The 21,050-nt window shown below is 31.5% G+C and overlaps 1 protein-coding gene across 3 annotated transcripts in view; it reads right to left on the minus strand.

Annotated features, from left to right (window-relative positions):
* Positions 1-21,050, minus strand: part of OPA1 (OPA1 mitochondrial dynamin like GTPase) — an 83,832-nt gene that overhangs the window by 53,972 nt on the left and 8,810 nt on the right. The window contains exons 3-10 of one of the 3 annotated variants that reach the window (XM_069472769.1): positions 20,769-20,865; positions 19,570-19,677; positions 19,020-19,070; positions 18,243-18,310; positions 10,214-10,324; positions 5,365-5,418; positions 2,308-2,412; positions 534-620 (exon numbers count right to left, since the gene is read on the minus strand). In XM_069472769.1, coding sequence (XP_069328870.1) covers positions 534-620; positions 2,308-2,412; positions 5,365-5,418; positions 10,214-10,324; positions 18,243-18,310; positions 19,020-19,070; positions 19,570-19,677; positions 20,769-20,865 — 681 coding nt within the window. The remainder of the gene's footprint in view (positions 1-533; positions 621-2,307; positions 2,413-5,364; positions 5,419-10,213; positions 10,325-18,242; positions 18,311-19,019; positions 19,071-19,569; positions 19,678-20,768; positions 20,866-21,050) is intronic. The other 2 variants (XM_069472770.1, XM_069472771.1) reach the window with 2 other exon arrangements.

Here is a 21,050-nt window from a genome sequence, read left to right on the forward strand (position 1 = left end):
TAAACAGCAAAACATTAACTGGATCCATTATTTATAGCCAAATTTTTATTTTAAAAACTTGTGCTAATTTAAACCACTATTTCTAAAACCAGATTACTAACTCTGCACCAATCTTTATTTGCTAGCTTACTCTTTATAAACACATTTTCAATTTTATTAGGTTAAATTTCACTCAGATGCCTAATTTAATCCATGATTCAATAATTTAATATTATAAATATTATAAATATATAATGCCAAATATCTAATAGCCTTCCTTTATAACACATAAATATAAGTAACACATAAATATTAGGTACTTATAATGGACCAAAATAGTCAAACAATACTTACTGCTTAAGATAGCACCTGGAACACATGAATAATCTTAAATAAAATATATATAACATATGTGTGTGTATGTGTAGGTATGTGGTGTGTATGTGTGTATATGTATATATGTATACACACACACACACACACACATCATTTTAAAGAAGGTAAATTGCTTGCTTTTGCTAATGGGCAAGTTTACTATTAATTTTTTTACTTACTCGTGGCAGATGATCTTGTGTATTATAACTGGCATCATAATCAGAGAGAACATCAAGTACTTCAGAATACATGTCAATCAAAGACTTCTGTAAAATTTTAAAAAATTAATAATTTTTTAAATAGTGAAAACATTTAAAAAAAGAACTACCACAGAGGGGTCAAGAAAAAAAAAAGCTGATAAATTCAAATTGTTTTTCCATAATCATTGTATTATTTATTTCTAATTATATAAATATATTTTCATAGTAAAAGCTAAAATAGTACAGAATAAAATTCCATTTCTTCTTATTCAGTTTATTTTATTTAATGATAAACAGATTTAATAAGGTTCACTAATTCAGTATTTCCTAACCTTCTAATTAAATAACAAAGAGAAATTATTATTTAATACTGATGAGCTAGTATTAAATGCCCAACAGAGGAAGACCATTAACACCAAAAAAGGCCAAGTAAGGGGTAAGGTGACCAATTTATAATGAAATTATTCTTTGCCAAGTTTGGGTTGTACGCTTGTGTGTGCATGTGTGTGTGACAGAGAGAGCAGAGAGAGAACAGAGAAAATGTACAAACAAGTGCCTAACCAAAGGATAAAACAAGAGAAATGAACACCAAGAAGACTGTTAAAGCAGTAAGAGTGGTTCAGTGTACCCTGATAACTGGGCAGGCAAAAATGTGAGCGCATCAAGGGCAAACATCCTATACTGCTTCTCTCTGTATAACCAGGATTGAACATGGCACTTTGTGTGTAACAAACTTCAAGTAATTATTTGAGAAATGAATGAATGAACAAATAAACAGGCCTGGGAAAAATGGGTATAATCAAGCATTTAATAATTAAGTTTTAATGCTAAGGTAGAAACAAAACGAGGGCTTCAGGTTCCTTTCTTCTCTTAAGACCTAGAAATGATTAAATGGTAAACAATTGCCATCCCATCTATCTAAAAATAAACAAAAAATTTTCATTAACATTTCATTTTATGAGAGAAAATAGTTTCTGAGGTAAACTCTTGAGATACATTAATATTTGGACATGATTTTTACAACTACTAGGTGCCACTTGTAAATAAGTCATGCTATTTATCTGTTTTGCATAATCATGATTTAGAGTCGGAGCTCCTAATGCATGTTGGTTAGACTAGAACTATGTATCTTTGAACTCTGGATACAGAATGTATGTGCCATGATTTACACTGCAGTTTTACTACACATAAATTGTTTACTTGTAAGAGATTTAAGTTAAAAGAATTACTTCAGTTTAGCAAATATGGTGAAGAATGATAAAATTTAATGGTAATTACCAATGTGCTTATGATAACCATATCAGCATATGCTTTTTCAAAAATTCTGTAAATGCCTAAGAAACCTACTCTTAGAAGAAGGTGTTAATTTTTTTTAAAAAACTGAAGTGGCCTAATCATTTACTGGAAATAGAAGTAAAGCAATGATGTTAAATGTCCATCAATTAACAATTCTGATTTTACAGATATAGACATTAAGCCTAGAGATAAACTAAGTATTTCAGAAAAATAAACTGATTCATAAGAAATGACTCTTAAAAGTATAAAGATTTTATGCGCTTAGCATAAAACATCTCTAGAGTCTATAATTTGTAAAATGTGTTAATATAGGAAGAGCTCCTCCAACCCCCAAAGATATTATGTTAGAAAAAAAAAGGATAATAGAATATAGCTCCTCAAAAACTGGTATTGATGAACACACAAGGTTAAGCAGCAAAATTCTGAGAATTTACAAATTAAGATAAACTTAAAATACCTTAAGCTTTCTATGATGGATGCCTTTGTCATCTTTCTGCAATACTAATTTTCTCAACTCTTTGTTCTCCTTTTCTAATCGTTCCAAGATTCTCTGGTACTTTAACTGTAACAGAATAATATACATAACTATATAAGAAAAAGATAGGTTATCAAATAATACTAAGTCTAAATTAAAATATTCCAAAATCCTGAAGTTGTATCTTCTAGCTAAAATGAATTATTACATTTAAAAAGCTTCTATGAAAATGTTGAGAGAATAAACTATGAATATTATCTCAAACAGTGAAATTCATTATAATTTTCTATCATAATTTAGCATTTCATTTAAAGATTTCTTTGCTACTTACATTGAAGAAATTACTTAAAAATATTAAAAATGTAAGAATTTAAAGAAGCAAATTCTTAAGTACAGTCTAAGAAGCAATGTTTCCTTTTATATCAAAATTTCAAGTTTTCATTACAGGGTCATTCGGTAAAAATTCAAATTCTTCCCATTCCCCACATTATTTTATATTTTAATTAAGGTGATATAATAAAAATAATAATACCTAGCCGTACCTAAGCATGCATTATGTGATAGGGCCTTTACTAAGTGTTTCACATGTATTAACTCTCTTTGCCTTCAAAGAAACCCCATGAGGCAGGGGCTGTACAGATTAGGAATTTGAGATTAGGGACATTTCATAACCCCACCAAGGCCACCCAGCTTGTAGGTGGTGGAGGAACAGGGTTTTGAATATAGGTCTGTCTGAGTTACAGGCTCAAACTCTTCTAGGTTTTGTTATCACATCCAGAGATAATATATCAACATTTAAAAGAATGATACAAAACCCTGTCTAATCATTAGACAGGTTATTTTGTCAAAGTAGTTGCCTGCCTACCCATTTTTCCTCTCAAATAAATTTGATCCTTTCTAATTGGTATTCCTAGTTTTGATTTCTTCTCCAAACATTAACAATGTACAGAAAAAAACTATTAAAAATTAATCCATCATATAACCAGCAGACTACGTCCAACTTATCATGCCCTTTACAACGGAAAATATTTCTTAGAAAATTTTTTAGGTTATTGTAATCTTTCAAGAACAAAGTAAATAATAGGAAATCATGGTTCTATCCTCCAAGAATGTCCAACTTAAGCCAAATTAAAGGAAAACACACAGTTGAATTATATAGTATGACACAGGCAGAACTACGTATTTTTACATAAATGTGTTCATTTATATCTAACAATAGTATATACAACAAAATCATGCTAGTATCTAAGGATTAGATCTTTGCTGTTTAAGATGGCAGCCACAAGCCACATGTACCTATTGAGCACTTAAAATGTGGCTGGTCTGAATTGAGATGTCCTATAAGCATAAAATATCTCATTAATATTTTTTTTTACTGACTACATGTTGAAATGATACTATTTGGAATAGACTGGGTTAAATAACATATATTATTAAAATTAATTCCACTTGTTTCTTTTTATTCTTTTTTAATGTGAAAATTTAAAATTACTAACGTGGCTTACGTATTTCTATTAGACATCATTGATGCACATAACTCTATGGTTTATTATATCATGAACTCTCCAATATAGTGTTGTGTCAAGGCCCAGTAGCTGACAACTGCAACCACACAACTCAAAGGGTTGATATCAATGGATATATAAGAGTGGTAGGATTTCTATTGCTTAATTTCTTCGTAAATATGAAATAAATTTGGGGTCTACATTTTCTGGGGATGGAAACATTCTTTGGTACAGATGCTAATTTGTAGCCATCTTGTAGAGATGTGCTATTGGCCTGTCTCCTAAAGCTCTAGAACAATAATTCTCAAACTTTAGAATGCATCAGAATTACCTTGAGGGCTTTTAGAAACAAAGATTGCTGGGTTCCACTCCCAGAGTGTCTAATTCTGCAGGCATGGCATGGGGCCAAGAATATGCATTTCTAACAGGCTCCCAAAAGGTAGTGATGCTACTGCTCCAGAGATCATACTTTGAGATCAGTGATTCTTAACCTCTCGTTGCAGATTGGAATCACGTGGCTGGGAAGCATAAAAAAATATATATATGGTGCCACCAGAGCACAAGTGGTCTAGGGTATAGTCAAGTAAGAGACTTAATGAATAGATATATCAAAGAAATCTGTGACTCAAAATATGCTACAGATTAAGCATCCCTAATCTGAAAATCCAAAATGCTCCAAATATGAAACTTTTGAGCACTAATATGATACTCAAAGGAAATGCTTGTTGGAACATTCTGGATTTCAGATGTTCGGAATAGGGATGCTGAACTGGTTTTACGTATGATGCAAATACTTCAAAATCTGAAAAAATCTGAAATCTGAAACACTTCTTGCCCCAAGCATTTCAGATAAGGGATAGTCAACCTGTAGCTATCTATTTCAACTATCCTTACTTTTACTTGCTAAAAACAAGAGAGTTAAGATAAGCCTTTCAAATTAAAAAAAAAATAACTTAGTTATTGAATATGATATAGAAAAACTGATGATGCAATAAGTGACAGGTCAATTTGGCACTAGAATGTTACCTACTCATTACATTGTACAGGTCTTTAAAATAATGATGATTTTATCATTAAATATAACAGAATAGCTTTTCAAAGTAGTGAAAAGTATTACCCGATTAGTTTTAGCCTTCAGAGAAGCAAAATAAAAGGTTCCTGGTGGCTCATTAGACCTATGTGGTAGACTCAACTCAAATTTCTCTGCTACCTAAAGTAATTAGCCTATCAATGTAAAAATGCAAGCATAAATTTACACAGGACAAACCACTTTCTCCTTTTTCAGTTTTTCTTTAAAATTAGAAGCACAAGATTCACTCAACATAAATTTTTACATATAGATGAGTTAACTCCGTACTTTTCTAGCTCCTTCTTTATTCCTTATTTTTCAATTAGATTTTGCATCTATTGATAATAAGGTTCTATTATAGAGCCATTCCAAATTTTTCTTTGTTGAAAAAATAAATTTCTACATCACCAAACTTACACTAGAATATAGTAAGAAAAAGTCCATGGTTTTTCTTATCAGAATTACCTGAGTGTGCAGAAGTTCTTCTTGAAGTTGGTCAATTTTTTCTTTGTCTGACACCTAAATATTTAAAATAAATTAATTTTAGTTGAGTTGAATTAGGTTTATATAGAATGTATAGTAAGTTAAAGTGTTTTAAAAAGTATTAAGAGTTAAAAATGACTGGCTTTATATGGTTTTTTAATCAAAGTAAATTTTAAAACAATTGATTTAAGAAAGTAAAAATACCTGTATTTATCAATAAATCAAAATTTTATATTAAGAAGAAAAAACTTAAAAAAAATCATTTTCTTGTTGCCATTCTAATCATTTCTTATGAAAGGTTGGTTAGAAAAATAAGAGATCAACACATATGGTTACTATATTCTTCAGAGGTTGTTTTGTACTAAAGCTTAGGGATTTAGATACTTGGAGACACAAAGTATTGATATCCTTCTAGAAATGTGTTTTTGGCAATCAGAAACAAGTTACTGTTTATAGCTATTAAAAATGCTCATGGGTCATAGCATATCTTTTGAGGAAATATTATCCATTTCTGTACTGTAAGTAGGGAAGTGAATAATATATATTAATATACAGAACAACTTGCATTTTCAGAGCTTTAAGTGGAGCCACATGCTTGTTTTTAAATTTAGTTCCAATGCAAGATTTGCTAACCCATAATACAAAGAATGGATCTGAAGCAATGAAACCAAGTAAAACAACTAAAATTGAACATAAAACAAAAATGGAATAAAATCCACAGGTATTGTGTAAACTACTTCAAGTTGTTATTAATGTTAATAGTTCTAGGATAAAATATTCAAAAAAACCCAAAGAACTTTAATGTATAAGGTTTTAAAGTAGTCACAATACAATGCTAAATACAAAATACAATGATTAAAATAAAAATGATGTCATGACAAATCCCATAACTGTGCTTTGACTTCTTGGTGAGGTGAAGAAGTTGTCATCCTCAGCCTTTAAAAATATTTGTCTAGTTTCTGAAAATCAAAATTTGTAAATATGAATTGATTTCATAGGAGAAAAAGAGTTAAATTCATATTCTTCTTCATTTAAATCCTTATCAATCTTCACTCATTGGCTATTTAAGCAGTTAAGATGTCATGGTAGCAAATACATATGAAAAAATTTTCAATGGTTTATTGAGGTAGACATTAATAAGTCTTGTCCATGCTACAAAAAATTATTTTCAGATCTTGAGTCCTATTTCTAGATACTTTCTCAAACTTTCCCCCAAACTTTTATTTAAATAATATAGATGACAATGCTTGCTGGAAACAAAAGGTACATTTTTTTTCCTTAAAAGCCTATGCTTAAAAATCTCCAAAAATGATTTTGGAATTATAAAAAAGATAGTATAATAAAAACTTTATTTGTTTTCCAATTCCTGTATAGCAAGCAGAGTTGTTGATAGAAAGTTTTTTTCATTTTAATTATGTGTATTTGTGTAGAATGGACAATAATTATTAACCATCTCCTAAAATGTGAGGAGACAAGCAAGTTGGAGAGGAGCCCACAACCCAAAGAACAAAATCTTGAAGACCAATGAAAAAATCAGTAATTCTACATTATGATCACACGGCATGCCATCATACTGTAATAGTGTGGTCAAAAAATTTAAAATGCAGATTAAATTCCTAATTCATTTAAAAAGGCACTTTGATTTATTTTGTTCCATTAAATATTCACCTAACTGCAGCTAAATTACTATGTATAAACAATATTAGTATAAACTGTGTTAGTTTTGAATGTGAATATTTAGTGATTTCATGCAATATATACTAAATCACTATAGAAAATCTAACATTATTTGACATCTGAGGCAATAATTTAAAAACTAACACAATTACACAAAAAGTTAAAATGTTTATTATAAGCCAAAGGCTACAAAAGTTTAACTTAGTAAGTAATTTGGTAAAATAAAAAGGTTATATAACAAGTTAAAGTGATACAAGGTTATTAGAATATTACGAATATAATTATTATGCTAATATTAGTATTTAGTAATCACAATTAAGATTTTTATACATTTGAATTTTTAAGAATATTTAAATTTATCATTTGTCTTTCTGGAATAACTGTTAATAACTCATGCATAGTTTACCAACATACTATCTGCTTAGTTTAATGGAACATCAAAATTAACATTATATTAAAAGACTGGTGGTGGTAGAGTCAAGAATTAGACCTAATATTTTCTAGGAAATAAGATAAAAACTTTTAGCTTTATAAAACAAATATAAAAGATTAATGAGAAGATATTTGTATATATTGTAATCTATCACTTATTCATCTAGGTCTTAATAAGCAATTTCAGTACATTTTATTTTGATGTGCTTTGCTAGTAAAATTCATCCACTTACAAGAATAAATTTATGGCCTATTGTTTAACATATTCAGTTTGCATTATGAAACTAACTTAAAACTCACCCTGACAGAAATGGGTATCAATGGTCTTGAAACCAGAGCTTTTCTACAATTCCAGGGCTGTGAAACTGATGGAGAAAGAGCGGAATCCTCCGCAGAAACAAGCTAAAGCTGAAAGAGAAAAACCTTTACTAGCTCCTCACAAAACCATTCCTGACTTAAAAACTTTTAAGTATTTCTTTCTATTAAGCCATTTTGGCCATTCTGAAATACATATATAAAAGCGGCATTGTAAAAATTTCTATGTATGTGTACACATCCATAAAGGCAAAGCTACCAATGGCCATTTTAATCTACTGTCTCTGAGTAACCTCTTTTTGTTCAGAAGATACAGGGAAAATTTATTAGCTGCTACTAATAAGATACCAAAAAATGATGACCTACTTATATTTTCAAGAGGATAAGGGAGAGTGATTAAAAGTAACCAAAACTACCTGTGGTTTTGTGCCTCAAGTAAACCTCAAATCCCTGGAATGATAAAAAAATCTCATGAATTAGGATTTTGATCATTATGACAGTGAAGAGCTGAAAAGTCATCTCTGTGCTAACTACAGGGGGCAAGGAGGGTAGGATACAGTAAGGAAATAATCTTTCAGGATAGTAAAGGGAATGATCTCACTATAGAAGAGCATAAATTATTTTCAAAATCCTATTTACTTTCCCACAAGGTAATTACAAAGTGGGCAGGAACAAGATCCATTTGGTACTCAACTAAGTGTACCCTAATAAGCAAAATAGACAGAGGTACAGTCCTGCCAGGCTCTAGTTTACAAATAGAGAAACGGAGGTATAATAAGCTTAAATGGATAATCTAATAAATATCACAAATGGCATATCTCTAAGCCTGAAAAGACTAAAAACAGGCCTAAAGTGAACATTAATCTTTGACAATATAGAAAATGAATCAGTATTCATTACTGATATCCCCTGAACTGTCAGATTCAAAAGCACATTGATAATCTTAAACCATATATTAGAATTTTAAAATGGTAGGTCTATGGGACTCACTTCAAATTATCATGATGAAAAAACACTTAAGAATGACTTGTAGTTAGAGCTTTATTCATATTTCTAAGTAACATTCCAAAACATATTAGCTCCTCCCCTTTTCTGTAACAAAACTAAGGTATAGATGGCTCAGCCTAAGTATCCAATTTGTTAGAATATTCAAATGGTACAATCACAACATACAGAACAGAGAATGTTAGAGTACCATTTAAGGTAAGTCCTCATTGGCTTAAACACATCCAGTTTAATTTAACCATGCAGGAAAACAACTTATTTTCTTTTTCTACCTATGTTACTCAATCACTGAAAGCTAAAACAATATATAGGAGTTGATTCCACAGCCATGGAATTGAGAAAAGCCAGGAAGTGACTCTGAAGAAATAAAGGAAACCATAATGATTACTCTCAAGTATTCACCACCACCAAATGAAATGTTAGCCAGCAAAATTATTGTACTAAGTCATTATCTATAATATTGGTTGATTTAAATATCAGAACCTACAGGAATTACATGACTCAACTGTTTTCCCTGAATAAGGTTTATATATAACTTCAAAACTTTTTTCATCTAGTAGATGTTAATTAGTTGATTTCAAGATCTCAAGAGTATAACTTTGAAATCATTCATTCATTTCACTTTGACCTAAAAGTTTCTTGAGAAAATAAACCTTGAGTCTTCACTGTGGGATTACCAAACAGCCAAAATCATATTTTTAAGGACCCCTTGATCACACCAATAACCAAATGTTTGTATAGATTTATGCTGACTTTTATTAGAATTTGTTCTTTAGCAACCAGAATTATACCAAATTTCCAATGTTCAATCCCTCAGTGGTCCAAGGAAAAAATGTATTTGCACTTACTTTATTAATATGAAAAATTTATGCAATGAGTTTATCAAAGTGTATAAGAAGAACATGTCTTTGCCTGAAAGTTAAGCCAAAATAATTTTCTTCTATAAGAATATGAATGTTCTCTGTTAATACATTTTGGCTAAAACAAATAAATAAACATCATTTTTTAAATTAAAGCTGGTCATCTATAGTAACCCTTTTCATTTTAGAAATAAAATCTTAGAGAATAAGTAAGTAGATAAGTTGGCTACAAACTTGGGGAGACTTAATAACTGGACCAAGTAAATAGCAATTCGTAATTTTATTCTAAATATAAACACATGGATCCTCACAGATAACCTAATATTCAGAAACTAAATTCCTGTGCTTGAGCATGATATTTTGGGCTTGGTCTATACTATCTATCCCAGAAAAGTTATGTGTTTATATATCTTTCATATTTTTACTTTGTCAAAAATAATCTCTCATAATTAGAGTTCATGAATGGAATAAGGCGACATGATCTTGGCAGAAATGGCTGATTAGTGTGAACACCTCGGTAGCCCCCTTAAACCATCCATCACCTTGCGCTTCTGTTGGGCATAGCTCGTGCTATATTGGCCAGCGGCTCTGCGCGCTTCCTCTTCATGCTCTTGAATTTGCTGTTGTAAGAGAATGAGCTCACCAAGCAGACCCTGCCATGAGTTTACAATGAGGAGAAGAGGAAATTGGGGAGGAGAACAATGTTAAACCAAAGGGCACAACAAAGGAACAGATGTAAGATAGGGAGGTATGGATAGCTCAAAACAAAAATGGAAACTCATGTACCTTTAGAGCCATCATACAATTGGGCTCTGTACTGCATTTCCATTTTCCCTCTCAGTAAAATTGGAGGTCTCAGAAAAATAAAACAGCATAGTTTAAAAAGTGAAAAGGAAAATGCAATAATAAGTGCTGAATAAAACAAGCCAGATATATAATAACAACACATGGTAAAACCTAGACTAACTGGAATGCTTAAGAAGGTGACAGTGTAGTTCACTAGATTTCTGGTAACAGGATAATCAAGAAAACAAATTATTTCAATCCTTATTTTTGAATTGCCAAAATGGATTAAATTATGCTGCTGATTTTTTTTAAGGTGTTGATTTTAAAGGGTTAAATCTTCTAGTTCGCAAGCATAATTTTCATAGTAGCTTATTTACTTAAATTATTATTCTTAAGTAAATATTTTTCCTTAATATCTGATTTCTTCAATTAAAGATTACAGTCTCTAAAAACCCTATTAATTTGAGATTTCTAGCATCAAGTTAATCAAGGTTTTACATTAATTCATATATTCTATGTGCCTTTGCACACAAACTTATTTGACTAAAATTTAAGGTTCTTTTCTTAAATTAAAAAATGTTTTAGGTTCTGTTTTGACTTTATATAATATCAAATAACTAGTCTGACTGAATTTTCACTTTTTATGAGCTGTTTTGATATTACACAATCTCTGAGAATATAGTCAACCATATATCAATTACTAAACAAAAGCACTATACAAGAATATAATTAAGATACAGAGATAATATACTTATTATGGGAAAATTTAAAAATGAAACAAAAACCAGTTTAAACCTATGCAAAAAATAATCATCTTTTCTATTGCTAAAATTCCGTTTCATAGTAACGTAGTGTTGAATTGATACAATTTTTATTACAATATATTTACATGTGGCATAATACTAAAATGCACGTCATTTTCTGCATAGTATTTTTATTATAATTGCTGGCCTATTCGATAATTGACCTTGAGAAATGTGGCAGAAAAGACAACTAAGAATTGACAATGTCACAAGCCTAATATTTTCTCAATTAGAAATCCTAAAAAAGTAAAGTTCCAATGAATTAGGTAACTACTTAGTTTGCATAAGAATAGTGTTCGGGGCGGGCGCGGTGGCTCACGCCTGTAATCCTAGCACTCTGGGAGGCCGAGGTGGGCGGATCGTTTGAGCTCAGGAGTTCGAGACCAGCCTGAGCAAGAGCGAGACCCCACCTCTACTAAAAATAGAAAGAAATTATATGGACAGCTAAAAATATATATAGAAAAAATTAGCCGGGCATGGTGGCGCATGCCTGTAGTCCCAGCTACTCGGGAGGCTGAGACAGGAGGATCGCTTGAGCTCAGGAGTTTGAGGTTGCTGTGAGCTAGGCTGACGCCACGGCACTCACTCTAGCCCGGGCAACAGAGTGAGACTCTGTCTCAAAAAAAAAAAAAAAAAAAAAAAAAAAATAGTGTTCGGGAGACTGTTTTTACCAAGGTATAAAAACAAAGTGTTAAGAAAACTAATACTTATTAAAATATTCCAAATTGGAGTTTTAAATAGTTTCATAGTTTTTTAAAATGACCGCTAAAAATATTTTATTTTGTATAATTATAAAGTATCTTAAAATAAAATGCTGGTTAATATTATATTCAAATGTAATTAGTAGACTCACTCAGAGGCTTAATTACTTAATTCACCTTACATAATCCAATGACTTACATAAACATAAAAGTTTTCCAGAAAAGTAGGTATAAACAGAAAAGTTAGTATTATAGGAAAGTCTTTTAAATTAAAGAAATATTAACATATAATTTGAACGATTCTTATTTTGTTTGATGCTTAGTTTTAATATATTAGGCTGTGATCATTGGCAAAATTAGACAATGAATGAAACTGGTTTACTATAAATAAGAGGTTGAAACCAGCTGATTTTTTTCTACATGACAAGTGAAATCAACATTTGTTTCTAGATTCAACAGTACAAAATGTATTTACAAAAACCTGAAGTTATCTTTAAAGATATATCTTTTAAAAAATCAGTTTTATGGTCACTCACAAATCTATCAAAAGAAGACAATGTCAACTAATTCACTACCCTCATCATTCCCATAATTTTTGTTCCTTTTAAAAAAAATTATTGCTTTTCATCAAGCAGAAAGTAATTAGACTTATTTTCATTCATTTAGTCTTTTATCATATACTCCCTTCTTCCATTATCCAGGTGTTTACATTTTTCAATTTTCTTTAAATGAGGCTTCCTATGTTAGCTAGTGTACTTGCTGTATATACTACCAGTATTCTAATTTATATGATGTCAAAGCAGTTAGAAAATATTTCATATTTCTTAACTCTACAAGTCTATCAGGAACATGATTCTTTTTTATTTATATTTTAAACTCTCTTCCCTAATTCATTACTTATATCTATGTACAATTGTATGGTAAATACACTAATATCTATTAAATTACAAGAAAAGACCCTGTTTCTAGTGACACCTCACTTTCCTTCCGAGTCTGTTACTGAAGCATTGTTATGTGAAGATAGCTGAAATTAACTGTTACCTCCTGAAAAAAGTAGGAAGAAAACAAGAATTAGACATAGAAAAAGCTTTTTACACTATACTACATATCTTAAGGAGGTTACCTTTCTCCAATTTTAGGCATCAAATCTCACCTTAAATACCAATTGATGGGCTATACAACTTCTAAGCAAAGGCCACGTGAAATGAGAAGGGGAAGAAATATGTGTACCTACTGTGCAAGATGCACTCCTCAGATGTACAAACTACATTTTTCAATAAATATTTTTCCAAACTTGGACATTTTTCTTTCAAGAAATAGTACACAATTGTTTTTTAAAATAGTGTATATTACATATAAAATATAGTAGTTTCTATAATAAACAATTATTAACCACAGATGATATACTCTCTAAACATCTCCTAGCTACTGTCAATTTGACAGTGCAGTTGTTAGTCTCTTCTTTCATGTACAATGTTCTCAGTTTTTTTTTTTAATTATAACATCAGATCAAGAAAATTAGTAATACCGCCAGAAATCAAAACATCAACCAAAAAATACTGTGCTAACCTAAAAGTTAATGAGTTTGGTGGAAAAGATTTTAAGTAATCTTTAACTATTATACTATGGTCTGAATGTTTTGTTCCCCACTAAATTCATATGCTGAAACCTAACCCTCTCAGTGTGATAGTATTAGGAGGTGGGGGCCTTTGGGTGGTGATTAGGTTATGAGGATTCTGGGATTAATATCCTTATGAAAATGGCCACAGACAGCTAGCTGTTTAGCTCCTTTTGCTATGTGAGAACACAGGGAGAAGGCCCCATTTATGAAGAAAGCCCTCAACAGACACCAAATCTGCCAACACCTTGATCTTGGATTTTTCAGTTTCTAGAACTGTGAGAAACAAATTTTTATTGTTTATAAGCTATACAGTTTATGATATTTTTGTTATAGCTGCCTGAATGGACCAAGACAATTATAAGTCACTCTTATGTGAATACATTTAAAATACTATTACTCTTAATAGTATTTTAAAAAATACTCATAATAGTATTTTAAAAAATTACAGGAGAGCAAGGCCAATATCTGCTCATTTCTATACCTAGCATCTAGAATAAAACCTGATACACAAGATGTTTTATAGGCACCATGTAGAACAGGGATTGGCACGTTTACTGCTCAAATGAATCAAATTACAACTCACTTTTACCTAATAATCATTTAGAGTTTCTAGCATAAAACCAAAAGAGGGGTTCCTAACAAAATGCTTATTCCATAAATAAGCCATACATCACCCCCACAACCTGTTTTCCCATTTTTCACAATCCCCAGAAAAGATTCCATTGAAGAAAAGTGAGGGGAAGAAATTAATCAAATATGTTAATACACTGTTAACTCACACAGTAATTCAAAGTATAAGAAAACAATGATCATTACTGTCATCATCCTTACCCTCTTCCTCTTCTTAAAAGCTGACATTTATTTAGTTTTATTATGTGCCAAGTCTTGTGTCAACGGACTTTATATAAGCCTCCTAACAACCCTTTCAGGTAGGGTTTCCCTTTTTACAGAAGAGGAAACAAGAAACTCAGAGAAATTAAGTAACTTGTCCCAGGTTGCAGGGTAGAAAGCAGGAAGGGCTGGATATGAATCCAGGCATTATGACTCCAAAGTCTGCATCTGACACCATCCTGTCATGTGGGCTTTACTATTTTCAAAGTACTACTGACCCATCATGTTCAAGTTATATTTAAAGAGGAAAGTGGTAATACTACAGTACAATGGAAGGTATATTTAAATTACCCTTTAGAGCAGGAGTTAGCAAACTATGGCAGGCTGACTGAGTAGACTATAGAGACATTATGGCCTGCAAGCATATTAATAAAATACTTGCTATCTGGTCTTATAAGGAAAAGTTTGCCAATCCCTGCTTTAAAAATTTTATAGTAACTTTGGTCTGGCAAAGGAACTTTATAAAAGTGAAGACTTCTTTTCCCTTCCATTTAAAAAATATTCCTAAGCACTAAACTACTTTTTAAAGTTTGAATAATTCTATTTGATTAGCTAAAAAGAAGTATTTTCCTATTTTCTCTCTCCCAGTCATATATAACTCTGCAGAAGATATTTATAGCCACTAAAAAATGTTTATTATTGGTTATCAGTAGGAAATAGGTCTTTACACTTGGGATTACTTAATGTGCTCCAATCCAGTAATACTATAACCCTATTTTAGTACTCAGAAAATTTTTACAAATAATTTTAAGAGATGAACAAAACGGCCCTACCAATAATTATCAATATTATAATTTTTGCTAAATCCCCATTGTTATAAATTATCTCAAAATAGTGTTACATGCATATTACATATTAAATAAAAATATTTGTTTTTTGAATGATATAAAAATGCTATATACTGTTATGAAATAAAGTAAGGCTGTCTTGTCATTCCATCTTCTCTCATGCAGATATTCCCTGCTTCTCTCCCTCTGATCCCTCAGCTTCCCAACTACTGTACTCCAGTGCACAAGTGGTCTGGCTTCTGGCTAAGCATCTAACCAAGTATAGCTGCTAGTTAAGAGTTCCTGAATCCATGGTTACTTGATAGCGTTGGTTGTGAGAATTTAATTTTGCCACAGTTACTAAATTATTCATTGCATAAGAAATCTCAGAAATGTAAATCCTACTCAAGCAACACTGCTTCATTCCAATTCAGAATATCAGTACATGAACTACTTTTACAGCCTTGTTCTCCTCAGTTGTCGATTATGAAGGCCAAGACTTCACTGGTTATCAGAGCAAAAATTCTTCAGGCTCATCCTTGTTGACATAAACCAAATTTATATACTTTAAATTAGCCTCTCTTGTACTGAGTTAAATCAATTAATTTTGCTAACAGCTCAACACTATCCTAGGAGCTCTAAGAACAGAGATTGAGTAAAAGCAATGGTCCACTAAATAGTAAGAATACAAGCCAAAGTAAAAACTGTTTCATATGGCAAGTGTTTTAAACACTGAGAAGAGTATAACTAATGCAACTAAAACAGTTATGAAGGTGACATTTGAGCTGTACTTTAAGAATGAGTAGAGGCCGGGCGCGGTGGCTCATGCCTGTAATCCTAGCACTCTGGGAGGCCGAGGTGGGCGGATCGTTTGAGCTCAGGAGTTTGAGACCAGCCTGAGCAAGAGCGAGACCCCGTCTCTACTAAAAATAGACAGAAATTACATGGACAGCTAAAAATATATATAGAAAAAATTAGCTGGGCATGGTGGTGCATGCCTGTAGTCCCAGCTACTCGGGAGGCTGAGACAGGAGGATCCCTTGAGCTCAGGAGTTTGAGGTTGCTGTGAGCTAGGCTGACGCCACGGCACTCACTCTAGCCTGGGCAACAGAGTGAGACTCTGTCTCAAAAAAAAAAAAAAAAAAAAAAAGAATGAGTAGAAATTAAGCAGGTAGAAGAAAAAAGAAGATATTTCAGAATTTACAAGCCATCATTTGGGGCTGGAGATACTTTTTTGCATGACCAATTTTTATAGTAGCATTTGCTACAATGTGATTTACCCTGTAATGAAAGTAGCTTAATTATAACTCTAGATTTAGCATTCATAACGAATAATTGAGGAAAAAAATTGGCAAGTTTTTAATGGGTAAAATAATCACCATAAAGTAAGAAAAAGTTAAAAAGAAATAGTCTACAAGGGCATTTATCATCAAATAAGCAAAACAGTAAATTATAACATAAAGCAATAATTTACTTTTATTTTATGAAATAAAATCTGCAAACATAATTAAATTCCCAAAGATAGATTCTCTTGCTTCTTCTATATTACAGAGCTCCTGGTCAATTATTGATTATTTATTCATTTATCACCTTAGCAGGATTTTAAGAAAATTATCAGAGTCAGGCCCTGAAATAGGTTTTTCATTCACCAAAGTGATCCCAGGCCACACTGGAGTGGAAGCAGACATGGAGATCTTCCCTAACTGATTTAACAAAAGGAAGTCTTGTCACTACCATACATACCTGTAACAAAGGTTCCTTCTCCCCAATTACTAGCTCATCTCTGCACATTAAGTTTACTCGACTTAAGGACCAAGGCCTGGGCTCAAAATAAGCTGCACATATTAGGCTAATTTCTACTTAATATTTTCCCCAGTGGTATGAATAGTCAAGAGTATCCTTAGGTTAAAATAATGTCAATAAAAGAGTATCGAAAAAGATTGAGTTAAAAGGCAAACACACACACGCGCGCGCGCGCGCACACACACACACACACACACACTTGGAAACATGTTTTCTTCAAAAGATAAACTTAAAAGGCAAAAGAAAAAAAATTTGAAATATAATTAAAATCTGGAAAATCACATATAAAGTTGAAAGTGAATGACAGGAAAAGAGATGAAAACCTATACATAGAAATTATTTCTTTATCCTGTTCTCCAAAGAAACATAAATTTTTTCCTTTGATGTGTTGAAACCATAACCTTCAGTGTATAAGCTACATATTTCATATTTAATTTTAAAATGCTCAGAGAATACTTTTTCTATAAATCTATTTGTGTAGGTATTAGTTTTTAAAAAACTTTCAAGGAATCAGTTATTTTACCAATTCCAAAAGAATGAAAACAGTGAAGACTCAGAAAAATGTCAGGTAAACACACGAGTATTAGAAATATGGAGCAATGTATATTATTCTACATCAGAAATTCTCTTATAACTTTCATATGCAAGTCTCCTGTAACTTATTTTTCTTAATGCATAGATGTTGAAATTGACACACCCTAATAACCCCACATTACTCTGTTGAGTCTCAATATAAGGGAATTGACTTATTCCCTAGTAACCCACTTCCTATTCTATTTAACACTTCTCCTAAGTAAATTTTAGTTCCCAGATGTTTCATGAGAAAAAGGGTTAATAAATAAATCTGAAAAACCCTGTATGCTTTGACTCCTGTTGGAGATTCAAAATGTACATTAATGTATTAAGGTCTGAGAGGTTCCTTAGGGAAAAGAAGAAAAGTCTACTTGTTTTGTCTAAACCAGCTCTTCCCACACATATATAACAATAAAACCCTTTCTTGGGGACAACCCACAGGACATATTAGTCGAAAATGGGCTTCTCTAATTATATTTCCAGAACTGCCATGTAACTAACCTTGCATTTTGCACTAGATTAGTAATATCTCTACTTAGATGTTACTATTTCCAAATCTTTTAGAAAGGTAAAAACTTTTAAAAATCTTTCAAGCCTACCTATGTGGAGAATTCTTTTATACTTACCTTTTTATAATGCTTGTCACTTTCAGATCCATGATCTGTTGCTCGAAATGCCGTTTCTCCAGGTGAACCTTAAAAATAAATATGCAGTCCTTTAAACTCTCCGGTGATGTCAATAGCCTAAGCTAAATCCAAAATTATGTCTAATCAATTAAAAGGTAAATGGGTTTTTAGAGCAACTCAGGTTCAAAGCAACAAATCACCTTTATTCTTATTTTAAGGAACATTACTGATAACTTATATAGAAATTTTTTTTAAATTATAGCAATTATAGCATATATTTAACCTATTTAAAAACTATGTAACTATTAATAATATTACAATAAAAAGACAATATTTGGTAAGGATTATTTTACATGAGAGTACTTACAGTTCAGCCACATATCACTGCCATTACAGATCACGTATTAATACATTAATAACAGGAAAACAAATTTAAAATGTCAACTATGACAGGGCAGATGAGACAAACTAAAATTACTTTTCATTTCAATTATCAAAAACAATTAGATCTATGTCAAGAAAATATTTTGGATAAGCAAATTTTCTTTTAATAGCTTTAATCTTATACATAATGTACTTAGGAATTTCAGTTTTATCACAAAATTATTATTTTATTATTTCCACCTAAAGGATAATGAGTTTGCCTAACATAGTTCTGGGGTTTTAAAATTCAGCATAAGCAGCATTATAAATTTGGTCTGCAATTTTATTTGCAAGTAGTTTATTAGAAGCATTTAAAAGGCATGTTAAGGTGAGCAAAAATGTCTGTTTACACACCTAACAAGAGAAGGTCAGAAGCTCCTATGACTTCACTAACCAATTTGTGACCTGTGAAAAATCAGCAAAAGGGGAAATAGAAATATAAAATTTAACAGGTATGAACAAACAAAGGTGTCTGAGATCTCAGATTTATACCACGATAGGGCAATAATAAGGCAAATATGCCAGAATTAATCTTAACAAATTCTACTCATTTTGGTCCATCATAATTCAGTTCGTTTCAAAATCACCAAATTGGCTCTAACCAATTATGAAAAGCAAATACATAGGAAGTCTCATCTACTTGTCAAGAACAAGTGATATTTTCTCCCTCACTGACTAAAAGCCTACCATATTTAAGCTCTTATAAATTTTAACTTTATTGGGCTAAACAAAGATTATAACCACTGTATGACAAAACTTCGTGTTTATCTTTTTATAAACCTGTTTTTCATTTGAAATAAATGTTCTAATTTAAAAGATGGGAATAAACAAAACAAATACATCTATGTATTTTTCCTCTGTGGTTCTTAAAATTTTAAATTAGATCAAACAAGTTCTCCCTTACCTGTGGTGAAAAAGTCCTTCAATAAGCTGAGGCTTTCAACAATCTTGTCAAAGTCAGGTGTTAACTTTGCAAGGTCTTCGGAATCAGGAAGGGCTTTTCTAATTTTCTCTGGAGAAGACCGAAACACATAATAGTCTCAAAATAAGAATGCATGTCAAATATTATTCTAAAGGCTATAAAAATATTAACTTGTTTAACCCTCATAGCAACCCTGCAAAATTGCTACTCATATCAACCCCATCTACAGATGAGAAACTGGGGCACAAAGCAAGAAAGTGGTATGGGCAGGAGCCAGCATTCAAGCCCAGGCAATCTAGCTCCAGAATCCAGGCTCTCAGCTACCATGCTTTGGTACTGGCATATGTATCAAGTGGAAAAGCTCTCCTCACGAATATCAGAAAAACAATTTTAAAGTGTGCTTTTCTTGCAAATACCTCTGTCAACAGAGCACAGTTTTATCTTTAGAAGTGTTGTGAGTAAAGTGCATGTAGAGATTAATTCCACCTCCACATACATCTAAGCTGAGAAATCAGACAATGTCTTAAAAAAAGGGACTGTGGAAAATATTTCATCAAAAAAAATTTTTAAAAGATCACCACGAATTACTGGTAATCATAGCTATTAAATATATTTTTTTCTCATCTACCTATTTAAAACACGGGGTTAGTGGCCAATTAAGGAGAGAAATCACTCTGGGTACTAACAGACTTTTAAGGAACTTGGCTACAAAAAGTAGAAGTAACGAAGGTATCTGATCACAAGGAGCTAGTTAGGGGGATCACAGTACATATGTTCTGGGCAACATTATATAATGCTGAAAATGATATTTAGAAGTTTACTTGGCAGCATGGAGATGCTGACAAAATATGTTAGGTAGCCACAAAAAAAAAAACAAAAACCCCAAACTGTACGTTCATTATGACTGTGTAATTTTTAAAAAGGAAACTGAAATATTAACCACATATACATATTATGTACAATTAAAAGAAAATGCTCTATTAGGAGCATACTGATAGCTATGTTAAAGCTACTGGATACTTTTTCTGTACAAATTTTTTCTTTGATATTCTATTACTTTTATCAATCATTAAAATAAAACTGCTACATATTAAACTCCTAAGTTAAGAAACTATTTTCACACAACTATTTCTCTTTCCTAAAGAAAATACCCAAAAAGGTATTTTAATGTTGATACAAACCAAAATCGATATACTCATCAATTTCCCACACAATGTCAGGCACAATCCATTTATAGTCACTAAGGTCAGGTATCATATCCTTCCACTGATCAAAAGTCTAAAAGATAAGAAAGTATGTCAATCAGATGCTCTGAATGCCATATAAAAATGTAAAGAAAATTATCTTATTTAATTAAAACACATCAACTAAGAGCAATGTATTATATTTGAAACAAATTTAAATGGCCTCAGCTCTTCTAAAAACAATTTAGCAGGCAGGCACATAAAATATGTAAACACTCC

This window comes from Eulemur rufifrons, chromosome 7 (genome assembly GCF_041146395.1).
Source record: "Eulemur rufifrons isolate Redbay chromosome 7, OSU_ERuf_1, whole genome shotgun sequence".
Classification (NCBI taxonomy): domain Eukaryota; kingdom Metazoa; phylum Chordata; class Mammalia; order Primates; family Lemuridae; genus Eulemur; species Eulemur rufifrons.